Source organism: Leptosomus discolor, chromosome 12 (assembly GCF_034619465.1).
Source record: "Leptosomus discolor isolate bLepDis1 chromosome 12, bLepDis1.hap2, whole genome shotgun sequence".
Taxonomy (NCBI): Eukaryota; Metazoa; Chordata; class Aves; order Leptosomiformes; family Leptosomidae; genus Leptosomus; species Leptosomus discolor.
In genome coordinates this window covers 11,004,883-11,021,209 of record NC_141402.1, presented here as the reverse complement: position 1 = coordinate 11,021,209, position 16,327 = coordinate 11,004,883, and the positions used below count along the sequence as shown (strand labels likewise).

General features: G+C 57.6%; 2 protein-coding genes across 2 annotated transcripts; one reads left to right on the top strand and one right to left on the bottom strand.

The window, feature by feature from the left end:
* Nucleotides 1-1,109: 1,109 nt before the first annotated feature.
* IRF7 (interferon regulatory factor 7) lies at nt 1,110-5,069 on the top strand. Its single transcript, XM_086472145.1, has 11 exons — nt 1,110-1,132; nt 1,220-1,382; nt 1,778-1,940; nt 2,021-2,100; nt 2,290-2,335; nt 2,449-2,568; nt 2,656-2,814; nt 2,948-3,070; nt 3,188-3,568; nt 3,739-3,857; nt 4,635-5,069. Exons 1-11 carry the CDS (start codon nt 1,110-1,112, stop codon nt 4,779-4,781), a joined length of 1,524 nt encoding a protein of 507 aa, XP_086328271.1. The 3' UTR covers nt 4,782-5,069.
* Nucleotides 5,070-5,277: 208 nt separating this feature from the next.
* LOC104342150 (malignant fibrous histiocytoma-amplified sequence 1 homolog) lies at nt 5,278-13,687 on the bottom strand. The gene is made up of 10 exons (XM_086471999.1): nt 13,540-13,687; nt 11,646-12,525; nt 10,755-11,046; nt 10,140-10,326; nt 8,961-9,151; nt 8,370-8,857; nt 7,054-7,211; nt 6,372-6,531; nt 5,874-5,944; nt 5,278-5,766 (listed from the first exon to the last, which is right to left on the bottom strand). The coding sequence occupies exons 1-10, from the start codon at nt 13,685-13,687 to the stop codon at nt 5,585-5,587; spliced, it is 2,757 nt and encodes a 918-aa protein (XP_086328125.1). The 3' UTR covers nt 5,278-5,584.
* Between the last annotated feature and the right edge of the window lie 2,640 nt (nt 13,688-16,327).

Below are 16,327 nucleotides of genomic sequence, written 5' to 3'. Positions count from 1 at the left end.
TGCCCCCCCCCCCCCCTTGCTTTTGGGGCCTGGCATGGCCAGTGGGGACCCTCATAGGCTTCATCCCTTTGCAAGGGTGGTGCCAGCCCCAAAACACACACGTGGGGCTGATGCCTGACCCTGGAGTTGATTTTCCTCCTTTTTTTGTGTAAAACCGTGGTGCCACCCTGCTGGATGGCAGCGCCGGAGATGCTCGTGATGCTGGTTTAGCATCCTGAGGGCTCCCCAGATCCTACCAAGGCAGCTGTGGGGCACAGAAACCCCCCGCCAGCAGTGCCCGGCCACTCTCCTGCCTGGGCTGAGGGCCCTCGGGTGCTCGACGCCCACCTCTGTAGCCATGCCACGGAGCAGCAGGGAGCAGGTGTGGTGCAGAGCCCTGCCAGCCCCACGGGAGCGCCTGCCTTTACGGGAAACCGGGAAAACCGGCTCCCGGAGGTGGGGAGCGTGGCCAGTGCCCGCTGCCCTGCTAGGGTTTGCTTTTATTTTGTAATTTGTGTATAGCGCGCCCTTAGCGTGGAAACCAAGGCAGCCTGAAAGAAGAAGGACTAAAATGAATGGAATAAACGAATAAATAAAGGCGGCCCGGGAGTTCCCAGCGCAGAGGCCGAGCCCTGCGCCCGTGCGCCCCGGAAAGCCCCGCGGCCTGGGGGCAGCTGCTCTTGGGCCGAGCACCGGCGTTTCGGGGCGCCCCCGCCGCCCCGCCCTTCGCAAACCCGCCCCGTTCGGCCCCCACCTCGGGTCCGGGCCCGCCCGGGGCCTACCAAGGTCCTCGGCGGCGCCGGCGAGGTCTAAATCGCGGTTATTTTTTAAATTATTGCTAATTTGGGGCAGGGGTGGCGCAGGGCTCCGCAACAGCGGCCCCCGCCTGGGCCCAGGGCGTGTCCCCGTCCCGGGCGCACCCAGGGCCCACGCGTGTGATCCCCCGCGGCGGGAGGGGGGGGCGGCCACCGGCGACACTTTCACTTTCGGCAGGGTGACGTGGTTTCCAGGAAAGCGGGGGGGGGGGGGGGGGGCGGGCGCGGATAAAAAGGCCGGGCGGGAGGCGGCCGCGCCCCGAGCCGAGGTCACCCGCCCGGCCGGACCCGCGGCACCAGGCACCCCGCGGCACCATGGCAGCGCCGCAGAGCCAGGGGTAAGCGGCGCCCCCCCCCTCCCCGCCGTCTCCGGGCGGGGGGCCCCGGTTCCCCCCCACCCCCCGGTGACGGCCCCGCGCCCGCAGGGAGCCCCAGAAGCTGCGGTTCGGGCCGTGGCTGCTGAGCGCCGTCAGCAGCGGCACCTACCGCGGGCTGCGCTGGACCGACCCGGCCCGCAGCGCCTTCCGCGTCCCTTGGAAGCACATCGCCAGGAAGGATGTCACCAGCAGCGACCTGGAGATCTTCGAGGTGGGTGGGATGGGGTGTGTGTGTGTGTGTGTGTGTGTGTCGCCAGCGGTGGACTCGAGGTCTTGAAGGTGGGTGGGCTAGGGGGGCACCAACAGCATCTTGAGGTCATCAGGATGGGTGGGATGGAGGTGACTGGCAGCAACCCTAAGATGTTCAAGGTGGATTGGATGGGAGGTGACCGGAGCAACTTGAGGTCATCAAAGGGGCTGGGATGGGGGTGACCAGCAGCAAGCTCAAGGCGTTCAGGGTGGATGAGATGGGTGGGCGACTAGCAGCAACTTTGAGGTCTTCAGGGTGGGCAGGCTGTGGGAACTGGGGAGGAGACCAGGCGTCCCTGAAACTTCCATGCCTATGGAGCCAGGGTCCCCACACTCACCTCCCTCCCTCAACCCCAGGCCTGGGCAAAGGCAAGCGGGCGGTATGAGGAGTGCCCCAATAACCCGGCCAAGTGGAAGACCAACTTCCGCTGTGCCCTGAGGAGCACCCGCATGTTCGAGCTGCTGGAGGACCACTCCAAGTGTGGTGACGACCCTCACAAGGTCTTCACCATCGCCCCGGGTGAGCCTGACCCCCATGGGGCTGTGGTGGGGGTGGGCAGGTGATCTTGGGGCACCCCGCTCACACCTCTCTCCTTCCAGCCACCCTCTGGCAGGGCGAGGAGGGAGATGGCGGCTCTGACCCTGCGGCTGACCAGCAGCCGCTGCACCAGCAGCCAAAGGTAATGGGGTGGGCACAGCGGGCTGAGGTGGGGTCCCCACTGCCGCCGCTCAGGCATTGCACCCCTGTGCCCTTGGGGCGCTCCCGAGCTGGCATCCAGCACCCGGCCCCAGTGTAGGGCAGGTGGCCACCTGGGTGCCCACTGTAAGACACACACCCCCCCCCCCCCCCATCCTGCATCCCTCTGCAGCTGGAGCCCGACTCCCAAGACATGGCCCCAGAAATCACTCCCCCAGGTAGGTGCTGGTCCCTCAGGTTTTTCTGGGGGGCAGGCACCCCAGTAGGCTTAGCTGGGACTGGTTTTGGGGTTTTGAGACCTCCCACCCACTGTGCCCCACCCCCCCTGCAGGCAGCACCGACCCTGCACAGCCCCCAACGCTGGAGGACCTGGAGGTGCTGCAGTGGGTGCTGCAGCAGTGCAACATCTCTGCTGACCTTGTCCCCCCGTCCCCATCCTGGGCATCTGCAGGTGAGACCGCCCTGCTCACAGGGTGCAGGGTGGGTGACACCATGAGTGGGTGACCTCAGCCCCTTCCCACCGATGATTTCTCTGCAGGGGATGCCCCCCACCAGGACGCCCTGCTCCAGCCTCACCTGGACCCCAACCAAAACAACTGCCTCCCCACGCTGGCATTTCCGCAATGGGTGCCTGTGGCAGAGCAGCCCCCCTTGGGCACCTGCAGCCCCCCAGACCCCATGCTGCTGGAGCAGCAAGGTGGGCGCTGTGGGCAGGATCCACCCTGCCCCGGGCGTGGGAGCACCATAACAGGGTGGAGAGAGGCCGGGGTGCCCTCCCACCCTGCTGCACCCCGAATGGCGATGCCAACACTGCCCCTCTCCCACCGCAGGGGCCATGCCGCTGCCGTGCCACCCGCCAGACACGGTCCCTGTGCTGTCCCCAGGGGAGGTGATGCTCTTTGCCCCCACCACCAGCCCTGCGCCTCCACCGCCACCACTAGAGGGTAACACGGGTGAGGGCTGTTAATTTTTAATAATACTCTATAATTATTAATGCTCAGGGGGATGTTTTGGGGAAGGGGGAGCATTTGGGTTTGGGGGATGTGGTTGCTGATCCTTGCCCGGTGCAGATGGCATCATCCCCATCCTGGATATCAGCATCTATTACCGGGGGAAGCTCTTCCACCAGGAGGAGGTGGTGGGCCCCCAGTGCCTGCTGGTGTACCAGCCCTCCGACCCGGCGGTGGCCCAGCGCCCCGGGCACCTGGTGCACTTCCCCAGCGCCGCCGAGCTGGCCGATGGCAAGCAGCGGTGTTTCACGGAGGAGCTGCTGTGCGGCGTGGGGCTGCAGCTGGAGCAACGTGCCCGCAAGCTCTTTGCCACACGCCTGAAGAAGTGCAAGGTCTTCTGGGCCCTGTCCCAGCAGCTTGAGGGCATCAGGGACCCTCCACAGAACCTGCTCTGCCGGGACCAGGAAACCCCCATCTTTGACTTCAATGAGTTTTGCACAGGTGGGCAGGGGTGTCCCCTGGTCCATCCCATACCCCGCCCCCCCCCCCCCCCCCCCCCGGTTTTGGAGCTCATGGGAGCCAGCTCCAGGATGTCACAAGCATCTGAACCCTCCCAGCCCCTCTGTGTCCCCTGGGCTCACCCCAAAACTGTGCCCTGTCTCCCCTCACAGAGCTGAGGGACTTCCGCAACGGCCAGAGGCAGCGATCCCCTGACTTCACCATCTACCTCTGCTTCGGGCAGTCCTTCACCAAGGCCAAGCCCAAGGAGTCCAAGCTCATCCTGGTCAAGGTGCAGGGGCCAACACCCACCACTGCTCCACTGCTGCCCAGGCAGGGGGAGACTCTTGGGGGCCAAGGCAGACGGGGTCTGGGTGCCTGAGGAGAGGGACCCTTGGGGTCCAGGAGAGATGGTGGTCTGGGACCCCAAGGAGGGGGACCCTTAGGGTCCAATGAGATGGGGGTTCCCAGGGTCCGGGGAGGAGGATCCTCAGGTGCCAGGGGAGGTGAGCATCTGGGTGCTGGAGGAGGGAGAGCTCGATGTGCAGTGGAGACGGGGGCCTGGGAGCCTGAGGAGGGAGGCCCCTGGGGGGCAGATGGGGATCTGGGTACCCATGGAGGGAATACGCTGGGGGCTGGGAGAGCTGGGGGGGACTGAGCGACAGGGGAGCGTGACCCTTAGAGACCAGGGGAGATGGGGAGGCTGGGGGCCCCAGGAGTGGGAACCTCAGGGGCTTGGGGATGGGGAGGGGCTGGGTGCTGAGGGAGGGGAGCCCTTGGGGAACAGGGGAAATGTAAGGGGAGGCAGGTGGCTGGGGAGGGGACCCTGGGGGACCAGGAGTGCAGGGAGGGCCACCTTAGAGAGGGGTCAGGGGACCCTTGCGAGCTGGGCAGGATGGGGTGGGAGGCAGCTGCCCAGGGATGGGGACCCTCAGGGGCTAGGGGAGATACAGAGTTCCCCGCACACGTCCCTCCTCCGCTCCAGGAGGACGGGCCCACGCAGGGCATTGCAGCCGCCTCAGGCAGCTGCCCCCAGCCCTGCCCGTAACGGTCTGGTTTGCTGCCGCAGCTGGTGCCCAAGTTCTGCGAGTACTGGTATGAGCAGGTGCTGCGGGAGGGAGCCTCCTCGCTCGACAGCGGCACCATCAGCCTGCAGCTCTCTGACTCCTTCAGCCTCTTCGAGCTCATCGAGCAGTACAACATGCAGGTGGACTGAGCCCCCCACCCACCCCGCTCCCTGTGGCACCAGCCAGCAGGGGACCACCGGGCATCAGGGGCCGTTCAAACTGGCTTCCCCCAAGCAGTGCTGTGGCGGGATGCCAGTGATGGGGATCTTTCTGCCTCTGCTTCCCACCCTCCAAGGATAGCTTCGCCAGCCACTCCCGGAGCTGACGTGTTGCTTTTACCCTCCATGAGCTGCTCATGTGTGTTTTTATGGACTGTGGTCATTTACAGATATATTTTCTTAAGTTTTCTAAGTTTAAATATACATGTATAGAAAGGTGGTGCCTGCTTGCTGGTGGTGCCTGGACATCTGCCCCCACTACCAGCTCAAGAACTTAACACCCCCGATCCCCCAAAACCATGGGGGTCCGTGGCCAGCCTTGTCCCAGCAAAGCCCTCGCTGGCATCAGGCTCGCACTGGGGCACTTGTCAGCACCTTCTCCCACTTACATTTGTGTGAATGAGGTGACTTCCCACACGTGAAGGAATGCTTTTATCGTTGCATTTATTTCCACGCATTAAGGCTGTAACCATGACTCGCGAGCAGAGCGTGTCGAGGGCAGCTTGGCTTTGGCTGGACAAAACCAATTCTTCGGCAGGTGCCTCCCTGCTGGCCCAGAGTTACTCACTTGAGATGTTCTGGAAAAATAAGGCAGTGACTATGACACGAAGCACCCAGAGCTCAGCTCTGAGGCACAGAGGTGGTGGTATCTCGGGGAGGAGCGTGGTAACCGGAGCGCTGCCCAAAGATAGGGTGTCCCCTCCCCAGGCTGGAAGCAGCTGCACCCCCTCATTTCAGGAGGGAGGGGAGAGGACGAGCCTGGTCATCAGTGCTGGACCCTGGGCCAGGGGAGGGGGTGGCCTCCTTACCTGACTGTTGACCTGGATGCTGCTGGGCCCGAAGGTGGTGGTCCCGTAGCTTGTCACGTAATAGTGAGCCGGGGGCTGCGCCGGGGGCTCCTCCAGCTGCCTGGGCACTGCGGGGACGGGGGGACACCATCAGCACCTCACCTCCATGGCACCTGCAGCCCTCCTCCCCGCCCCGAGCTCTATCGGGGTGCAAACTCAGGACCATCGGACTCACCTTTGGGCAGAAGCAGCTCTGTGCCAAAGCGGTGCCCGCACGTCCCACAGGTTTTAACATCTTCCTTCGTCCTGCAGACGAGAAACCCCCGGAAAGAAGGAGCCCTCAGTACGTCCCATGGAAGGTGATGCCAAGGTGATGGAAGAGGCTCCTTCTTTCCACTCTGACCTGAAGTCCTGCTGCTGGTGGGACGGCTGCTGCCTTCCCAGGTGCCTGAGCACTTTCAGCTCTTCATAAAACAGGGGGGACACGTGGACATTACATGTCCGAGCCCCAGAGTCTCAACTTTTATCGCCTTTCTGTGCTCACATTTCCCACCCAAGTAAATGCTAACACCATGTGGGACATGGGCTGCCATGCTCAGAAGGACAAGGTAGTGTCCGGCGAGTTTCACAACTAATTTCATGTGGCATTTAGAAGATGACCAGCCCCTCCAGCATTGCAGGAGTGACCACCCAGTTCCAGCCCTCAGCTTGGAGGGGCGCAGCGCATACGTACATGGTGTTGGTGCCATCCATGTCAGGCCAGATGAGCTCCGCGGGACAGCCAGCCGTTCGGCAGGGCGTCTTCACGCACACGTGCAGCCCCGGCCACTCCTCTGCGAGCTTCTGGATGATGAACACAACCGCCATGAGGAAGTCCCAGGCAAACTGGAAACCTTACAGACAAAAGGAGAACATCTCACTTACTCACAGCCACACAACAGCAGCAGCCCAGGAGATGCTGTGGTGATGCACACATCCCTTCTGGCCCACCAGCCTGCAGCCAGAATGGCTGGACCAGCTCCATTTCTCAAGTTAACCAAGGCCCATCAGCCTTCAAAGGGAATTTAAAGAGATGTTGGGAGAGCTCCCCAACGCAGATGGCCCTTTTGCCTATCACTTGGAGACCCAGCCCGAAACTACTCTGCTGGGACCTCGTGGGGAAGGATGACCCATTTGCTCCATGAGGATACTGGAAACTTGACTTTCCACTGCGATGTGATACCGTGACAGAAATCCTGACCAGGTTGCATGGAGAAAGGTGAAATCTTTAATTGAACTGCTGGTGGACCCTGGCCAGACTGGGACGTGTGGCAGAGGGTTCTGGGATGCTTTGCCCGGGGGGGGGTGGGGGCCAGGGCCGGGAAGTAAGGAGAGATGTGGTTGGGACTCATGAAATAAGGATCAGGGATCCTTACCTGTCTTTCCTGCCGGCTTTCTGCACCGGAGCTCCAGGTAGCTGTAGGCCCTCTGGTTATTCTCTTTGATGAGCAGAGGTTTGCCGTTGCATATGAGCAGGCAGGTCGCCTTGGCCACCCAGTGCGTGGAGTAGAAGGAGCAAGATTTCACCAGGAACCTGTGAGGAGATTGCCCGCAGCTTTCACCCCCGTCCTCCCTGCCAGCCTCTGACACTGGGAGAGAGCATGGCACCAGGTGGACTTGGAAAGTACAAACCCGGTTTCAGCAGAAACAGAGGCAGACACCAAATGAGGACCCTGCCCTGCTGAAACCTCGAGCAGCAGGAGCAGCCTCTTAAGCCAAGAGCTGCTTCCAGATTTGGCCAGCCTGGTTTCAGCTGGGATAAAGTTAATTTTCATCCAAGTGGCTGGTACAGTGTTGTGTTTTGGATTTAGGATGTGCTGACAACACCCCAATGTTTCAGTTGCCACTGAGCAGTGCTCACACCCAGTCCCGGACTTTCCAGCTTCTCACACTGCCAGGGGAGGCTGGGGGGGGCACAAGGAGCTGGGAGTGGGACACAGCCAGTACAATTGTCCCCAACTGGCCAAAGGGGTATCCCAGACCGTATGGCATCATGCTCAACATGTAAACTAGGGGAAAGCTGGCCGGGGGCGCTGCTTGGGAACAGGCTGGGTTGGTTGGTGGCGAGCAATTCTTTTTCTTCGCATCATTTGTTTTTCTTGGTTTTTATTTCTCTCTCTTTTTGTTATTTCCCTTTTCATTACAATTTTTTCCCCAATGATTAAACTGTTCTTATGGCAGCCCACCAGTTTTCTTACTTCTACCCTTTCAATTTTCTTCCCTGTCCCACTGGGGGTGGGGGTGAGCAAGCGGCCGTGTGGGGCTTAGTTGCTGGCTGGGGTTAAACCACAGCACCATCAGATAAAACTCTGGACATAAGTTAAGAATCCCATAAGGACAGGAGACCTTCGAGAAACTGGAACAGTCCCAGCGCCTGTAGGAACTGGACCATCCTCAGGTGGGACCGGGAGACCTCTGACTGCCTGGATGGGCACAGACTAGCCAAAACCCACCCCAGATGAAAGGTGAACCAGACGGAGCATGGTCCAGGCAGAGAACATCGAAATGGTTCATCCAGGGCTCCACACGTCTGTGGCAGAGCGGAGAAGCCACCCTGGTCTCCCAAGTCCCAGCTTCACGCCTCAGCTGGTGTGGTCTCAAGAGCCAAGGACTCGCTGACAGTCACACCAGTGCTGTGCCCAGCAAACCCTGAACTGCGCCGCCTCGCCGAGGGCTGGAACCCGCTGCTTACCTCTGGAAGAAACCCTCAGGTATTTCGGGTGAGAAGTAGGCACGGATGTGGAGATCCTCAGGGTGATCTCCTCCCCACACCTCAGAGACCTCTTCAGTCTGGTTCAGATAGGTTGGGAACAAGTACCAGGGCTCGCTGTGGCCCCGCGTTGTCTCCCATGGCTTCCCCGGCACAAACTCACTGGCCTGTGGGTTGAGCGCTTCAGCGTGCCTCACCTCCAGGCAGAGCTCAAAGTGCTCCAGGAGGCTGAAGAGCTTCCCCCTCCCTCTGCAGGGCCTGTGTCCCATGATTTCCTCAAAGACATCCCGCTTCCCTTCTGAAGAGAGCTGGTGCTTCACCAAGGCACGCACGGCCCGGTGGCACAGCATTGCCTTTGACTTGAAGGTCCACACCCAGTTGGCCCTGTCTCTGATGGTGGCATGTTCCCCGATCAGCGTATCCGCGGAGATGCTCTCGAGCTGCTGGACTAGACGGTACCTCACAAGGAGCTGGGTGGGAAGAGAAGGAGAGAAGAGGCAGCAATGCGAGGAGCCCAGCAAAGCTGCAGAGCTTGGGCCCTGCAGAGAAGACAGTCCTGATCCCCACCCTCACCTTGAACATAGTTATCAGGAAGGTGGGCTGAAGAAAAACAGTGCTTTCCAGGTGCTTGATTTCCTCGTACCACACAACAAGCCCAATGCGGTGGAGGTACCGCAAGATGTCCTGGAGAAGCTCTCTGCCCAGGTTGGCCAGGTGCTCGCACTGGGAGAGTTTGCTGAGCAGGTGCTGGAGGTCCATCATGCCTACAGGGAGACGTGGGAGCTCAGCACACATCTCTCAGACAGCAGCATTCCAAGGCAGGTGCTTTAGAGAGCCACAAACACCAGCAGCACTCAACATCACCCATGCCGTCCCTGGGGAGGCAACTGGGACCCGCATGCTGCTCGGTGGCCGTGACCCAAAATGCTTTGCCCATCCTCAGCTCTCCCACTGCCACCCTGTGGCTCCCACGGTCTTGCCTTGTCTCAACAGTGCCAACAGCCTGCCAGGACCTCAAGAGAGCATCTGAAAACAGGGCTAATACCAGGGTTTTTCATTGTTTGAGAAAGCTGGTTTGTTTCCAGCCAGAAAAACCTCAGGTTGGCAGTTACACCTCAGGTTGTCATTTAGTCATGCACTGAGACAGGCAACAAAACCTGGCTCATCTCCACAAAAGAAAAGAATTTGCTCCTCATCCTCTAATCCTACAGTGGCCAGAGGAGCCAGAGATGACACTGGGTGCCAGTGGTGTTCGTGCCTGTCTTAGGTATGTCAGCAAGGAGCCGGGGCTGCCTGCGAGTCCTGCTAAGTCACAGGAGACATGGAGATGGGGCGAGGAAGGGGTAGGGGCCATTAGAGTTAGCAGCACATCAGCTTGGAAACCACACAGAAGCATTAAAGCTGTGGAGCTCCTTCCTGCAAGATTTTTTAATTGCTTGTACAGAGCAAAGGGGAGGTAAAGAACAACTAGGCCAGCTCAGGGTACCTCCAGCCACAGGTTGGTAGATGTTGGCAGAGACTCCCGGGGAAGACACACTTGGCCTTTTCCTACACGTTTCCCTCAGCACTTGCCTTGGAGGCAGATGCTCCTAATGACAGAGCTTGGTAGCAGCAACTAATGCTCCAGCAATAGCACTGCAAGGCCTTCAGCAGTGACCCCACTACCATGCGAGCGGGGCCAGGAGGTGCAGCAAGCACAGGAGAGCCTATCCCAGCGGCAGGACAGTGGGTCCTCCCAGGAAGGTCACTCACCATGGTCTGCCATCTCCTCGCTCTGGGCGATATTCACAATGGCAGCTTCCACCTGCCTGTAGACGGGTGGCAGCACTCGGACAACCTCGGGGAAGAGCTCCTCATTCCTCACGTGCTCCAGAATAGCGGCCTCGAGCTTTTTGATATCCCGGTGATCCGTGCAGTTGACAGCCACTAAGTTTAAGATCTGGAAGAGAGAAAGCACACACCTGCTGGAAGCACATCCAGAGGAGTAGTTTAGCCTGCGAGGTGAAGGAGGGACCTAACGCCAAGGAGGTCACCAAGGATGGGACACACCGCTGGCTCAGCTTCAGAGGGTACTTCCTTCACACCTTTGCTCTGCAGCAGCTCCTGAAAAATCACCTGGGGGTGGTAAATGCCCCCTCATGCTCCTCCCCAGGCACTTGCTACGAGCCACAGGAGGAGATGCCCATCACTGAGCAGGGACAAGGGCCTGGCAGGTCACAGCCAGGGGTTACTACATCCACACCAGCCCAGGGAGCAGCTGCAGTAGTAGCCTGGTGCATTAGCACCAGGTCACCGGTAGCACGCTGGGCTGCCAGAGACAACAGGGTGACCACAGACAGCAGGGAACCACGATAATCTCAGCCCTACGGTTAACGTGCAGCTCTCCATCTCCTTCAGCCTCTCCCACTGGTCCATGTAAAACTCGGGCTCCTCACTGCCCTCCAGGTTGTCGATGAAGTGAGCCAGGTTGCTTTTTCTCTCTGCCAGCATGGCTGCAATCTTGGCCATGATGTCGCGCCTCTTCTCCTCCACCACCTCCTCCCGGCAGCAGTCCACGTGAGTTCCCACGGGAAGCACCACCGAGTTTGGGACACGCATGGACAGGTTGTTGATCCAGAAACCGACAAGCTCCTCGAAAGTCTTGTCATTAGTTTGGTACCTGGGGAGGGAGAGAGAGAAAATCCAAAATTCACATCTAACCCTCCGGATTGCCAGCCAGCATCCACCAGCACAGGCCTGACCACACACCCTGTGCTGTCCCAGGGGCTTGCTGGAGAAGAGCTCAGATCTCCTGAGCTGTCACGGGCCATATCCAAGCTTGTCCTTAAGTTTCCCATCCTTAAGCTAAGCCAGTTAATGCTATGGGGCGTAGCAGAGGCCGTCCCTGCTGGGGGGGGGGGGGGAGCACCCCACAAAGTGCCCAAGCTTGATGAGCACCAGGGACCGCCACGAGACACAGGAGGGCTCCTGGAGATATTTCCAGGGCAGAAAGCAAAGTCGTTTAGATGGGGATCAATGGTCACATAAGGAGTTAATGCTCACCTAACCCCTCAAAGTAGAGCACCCAGTTAAAGTGATGACAGATCTAGTGGCTTAATTGAAAGAGTTAAAAAGGGGGAGAGGGAGACCACTCCAGCGGTGAGAAGATCAGGCATCAAGGTCCAATGACAATGGTGTGAACCCGTGCAGGGGGAAGTTTCCCCAGCCCCTTTTTACTTCTCCCACTCCACTCTGAATCCAAACCAGCTCAGCACTCACATGTGGAGATTGATGACAAGGATGACAAGTGCCTGCGGGGTGATGAACACATGGTGGGTCATGTAGTACTCCAGCTGGCCGGCGAAGTCCCAGAAGAGAAACGTGAAGTCCTCGATGCGGAACTCACTGATCTCTATCCCAACCGTTCGCTCTTCCTTGGGCACCAGTTTCGTTTGCCCTTGCTTCAGGCTTTTACAGATGGTGGACTTCCCCGCCAGAGAGGCCCCCAGGAACATGGTCTTGACCCTCTTGTCCTCCTGCCCCGAACCGTGTTGCAGCTGGTTGAAGTAACTGCGGATCTGCTGGATGCCACCAGCGCACACTTCACTGGGCGGCTCCCGGAGGGGGTTCCCATTGGCCTTGAACATTTTCAGGGATTGCCCCTGGAAGAGCTCCTTGGGGAGCTGGCGAAGGGCATTATTCTGCACGTGGAGCTCCTGCAAGTGTGCCAGCTGCAGGACAGGCTGGGGGAAGGTCCGGAACAGGTTGTTGGAGATGTTGAGGTAATGGAGGCTGTCTTGACAAGCTGCCAGGTCCCTGGGGAGGGCACCAAGACGGTTGTTGTTCAGCCGCAAGTGTTTAAGCCTGGGGAGATGGGAGAAAACCCCCTCTGGGATGACCCGAATTTGGTTCTGATTCAGCTCCAGCTTCTCTAACCAGAGCAGGCTTTGGATTTCATTGGGAAAGTCCACAATCTCGTTCTTGGACAGTATCAGCTTCTTCAGGTTGCAAAGCTTAGAAATGCCGGTGATGCTCCTGAGCTTGTTCCTGTCGAGGTTGAGGCTCTCCAGCGCAGGGTTGTTCAGCACAGCTGGAGGCAGCACCCGCAGCCTCTGGATCGAGAGGGTCACTGCACGCAAACCGTCCTCCTGCTCCTGACCTGGACACAAGGGTCAGGGGAGGTGATTAAGAGACTTTCACCCTTTGGGTTGCAGACCATTTTTTCCCTTGAGCTCTGCATGACTTTGGGATCAGTGAGCAAAAGCAGAGGCAAAACACAGGAGCTGGTTGAACAGTGCGATCAGAGCTGCTGCTTTGAGCAGCTCCTGCATCCTCTCAAAAGAGGAACCAAAGCTGAAGCACAAGGATCTTGGCTGGGCCTGAAGACACAGGAAGAAATGGTGCCCACCAGATGTTGACCTGTGGCCCAAGCGTCACGGTAACAGCTTTGCTCTCACCAAAGCACTGCGAGAGCTCCAGCTGCAGATGCATCTACCCCGAAACCAGGGGGTTTCTAATCCCAGCAGCGGGCTGGCAGGGCAGAGCTGATGTCAGGAGGAGAGCTGCTCTCCAAACAGCTCACCCAGCCCGCCCTCAGCCCTCGACCGCAGCAGGGAGATGCGTTGAGGCCAGGGCTAGCAAGTTCCGACACTTCCTCTCTCACATCCTCCCCCCACTCCAGACGCACACTGAAATTCCCCCAAGATGCTCCCGTTCCCAGGAGACGGGGAATAACACAGGGACAGAGGGGTCTGCTGTAGGACAGAGTGCACAAGCAGGGACTCGGGGGTGGCCGAGAACGTCCCCAAAAGGAGCATGTTTAGAGCAGAGAGGTTTGCAGGCGAGAAGAGCACCAGGGGATGTGGGATGGGGATCACACAATATCAGAACAAAACACGGTCCTATTTGCTTTCGTCCCCCTCGTTTCACTTCCTCATCAGACGATGCCAAGCACAGCACCCCCTTGCGCAAGGCACCCTGCTCAGGACCGACCCGTCAGCAGTTCTCAGCATCACCACCTAAACCTGGGACATGCCATGAGCCCAGCAGGAAAATGAGCTTTCGCCCTCTCCCAAATGCCCAGTCTCTCCTCCAGCACCGTCAGAGGGAAAAGCCAAAGGGCTCCCACCACTGCCCTGAACCAGAGCAGCAAAGAGCCGGGGCAGCTACTCACAGGCTCCGGGCTGGGTCATGGCCCCGCAGCGTGGCACCGCCTGGATCCTCCCAGTCGCTCGGCCTCCTTCTTTCGTTTCCTCCTCTCGTTTCGCTGCCCGCCTCCCCACGCTCTGGCCGGGAACCCCACCCTCTCTTCCTCCATCCATCCTCAGAGCAACACCCAACATCCCACAAGTACCTCTGGCCAGACACCAGTGCCACGGGTATGTCCCAAAAGCAGCTCTGGAGGCCACCTATGAGACAAAGATGGTGGCAGAGCAGCTCCCAAGTTGTCCTAGGTTACAGTGTAAAATGTGCCAAAAGGAAAAAAAAAAGTATTACCATCTTCAGGAGCTGTTGAGACCAGGTGGGGCGGTGCTCCCTGCCTCCCCCCTCTGGACTATCTCCTGTTACTGGGCACAACAATGCCTTATCACCTGACCCATAGATAACTCGCTCCTGGGCTATCTCCTGTTAATGGCCCATCAAGGAACTGCCTCACGACTCCCCATCCCATTGTGAGATGCTCCGCCCGGGGGGAAGGAGCCAAGCAGTCCATGCTAAATAAAAACTGAAATCTCAAACACCCTAGCAGCCTTCTTCCACTGGATTCCCAGAGGAGCTTTTCCCCCCACTGGAGTTCCAGAGGACAAGAGCTACCTACCTACCACTGGACCTTCGGAGGAAGATCAGACTCTTTTACCTGATAGCTACTTCAACAGAACTACATCCATCGCTTCAGGAGGACTGCAGCCAGCATCTTATTGGACTGCTACTGCCACCCTAACAGGGTGTCAGGTTGTATTTCTGACTCTGTCAGTGTAAACCAGTGGGTTGTTTGGTTTTCCCTGCCTTGTGTTATATATATATATATTAGTAAAGAACTGTTATTCCTATTCCCCATATCTTTGCCTGAAGGCCTGTTAATTTCAAAATTATAATAATTTGGAGGGAAGGGGGTTGCACTTTCCATTTCAAGGGAGGCTCCTGCCTTCCTCCCCAGACACCTGTCTTTCAAACCAAGACACAAGTCCATTTCTTACAGCAGCACCCCTGCCCTTGCTAAAGGAGCTCTTGGCGTTAGCACTGCTGCAGAGCCGGGGAGGACACTAACAGGGGGTTGCGCTACTACCAAACTACTGCACACGTTGAATAAATAAGATTTCTTCCCTTAAACAGGGGGCACCATCTGATCTGATCCACAAACATCAACCAGAAAGGAAAAGAAACAACCAAGAGTGCAAGTACCCTACACAGCGTACTAGAAAAACTGTTTTCTAGGACAGGCCAGAAGAGGCATTTTCAGGCAGGTTTCTCATTGCCTCTCCCCAAGGGCACCTTACAGTTTGATGGATTTGCTTTTAACAGTAAACAGAAGGAAAGAAGCGGTGTTCTTGTTCACCTCACTCCAGGGGAAAGCACGTGCAGAAGGTTTCGTTTTCACCTTTGTTGCTCCTCCAGGCGGCAGCACCAGTTGTAGGGTCGGTTAAATTCCAGTTACCTCTGCAGCACAGGCACTCTGGATCCGCCGTGCCGCAGGCTGTTACCGCCAACGCCAGGCTAACGCTAACCAAGAATTTAAAGCAGCAAATCGGTCTGAGGAACACCACAGACTGCCATTGCCTTCCTGGGCACCAGGGTCATTGCTTCCATTGTTCGGTCAAGCTCTGTTTCTCACAGCACCTGCCTGTCACACAGGCAGGTTATTCCAGAATTGCTCATCCGATACCCCCAAAAGCGCCCCCTTTCCAGCCTCAGTGTAATCACAACTGGATCCCGTTCTCCTGTTCTTGTGCCAACAGTGACAAAGAAATCTCTGAACTTTATTTTGCCAAGAAATCCTTCAGCAGTGTTTGTATTTACAACCCCATGCCCATCTGCTAGGTATATATTAAACCTACAAGTTTAGCTTGAAAACTAAAGCTTCTCTTCCAGTTATTTTTTTTGCAGCCTCAGTGAGCCTTTGTTCCAAAATCTTCAAAGAAAGGCCCAAGTTATCACTCCCTTACACTCCATTCAGGCTGCACTTCCATGCAGGAAGGAAACACAGCCAACTGCAAACTGCTCAGGGCTCATCCATAAACGCGTCTGTAGGACAGTGATGGAAGCGTTCTGCCTGTCCAGACAGCACTGGTATACAGGCTTGTTTTGTTTAAACAAAAACCAAAACCAAACCAAAAGTCCCCAAACCAGCTGCCTGGAACCACAGCCAAAGTTACACTGTGCAAACAAAAATCCAATGATTGAAACCAGAGTTCACTGAAGAGTTGGGAATGCCAGCAAAGGCTTTGCTGTCTGTGAGCTCTCCTGCACTCACAGGAAGAGAACCAAAAAAAAAAAAAAAAAGAAAAAAAAAAAAGACAAAGACCTGCAGTGATTTGCTTTATAAAACTCACCCCAGAGCCCAACTGTTCTCTCTTTGAAGACAAACAGCAAGACCATCCTGGAAGAGGGCAGTTTCTCTACGAGGTTAGGAAAGCCCTCGCTTAAGACGTGTTGCTGCCATCTGGTCCCACAGCCCACGTACAATCAGTTCCTGTTGAATAGAAAGCCAGTTTTTAAGCTGTAACTGGTTTTCTCTTCAGCTTCCCTGCTAAATGTCTTCCCCCTACTATGGTTAGACGGGGAATGATGCTTTTTGTCAGGTTTAAGGGTGCTGAATATATTTGTGAGTGACAGTATTTGAGATGGCCACTGAAAAGAGGGGCTGCTCCGCAGCACATGTGGACAAGGAGCGCTTTTAAAGAAAGCAAGATGAAGTCAGGACGTGTGCTGGACTCTGCTTCTTGATAGAAAACCCGTCCTCC

Excerpts from the sequence above, each read along its gene's own strand:
- LOC104342150 (XM_086471999.1), bottom strand. The coding sequence starts at position 13,687 with ATGGATGGAGGAAGAGAGGGTGGGGTTCCCGGCCAGAGCGTGGGGAGG. Across the intron at positions 10,327-10,754 it reads TGGAGAGCTGCACGTTAACC|ATCTTAAACTTAGTGGCTGT; the intron begins GTAGGGCTGAGA and ends TCTCTCTTCCAG. Across the intron at positions 6,532-7,053 it reads AAAGCCGGCAGGAAAGACAG|GTTTCCAGTTTGCCTGGGAC; the intron begins GTAAGGATCCCT and ends TTTGTCTGTAAG.
- IRF7 (XM_086472145.1), top strand. The coding sequence starts at position 1,110 with ATGGCAGCGCCGCAGAGCCAGGG. Across the intron at positions 1,941-2,020 it reads GGTCTTCACCATCGCCCCGG|CCACCCTCTGGCAGGGCGAG; the intron begins GTGAGCCTGACC and ends CTCTCCTTCCAG. Across the intron at positions 3,071-3,187 it reads ACCACTAGAGGGTAACACGG|ATGGCATCATCCCCATCCTG; the intron begins GTGAGGGCTGTT and ends TGCCCGGTGCAG.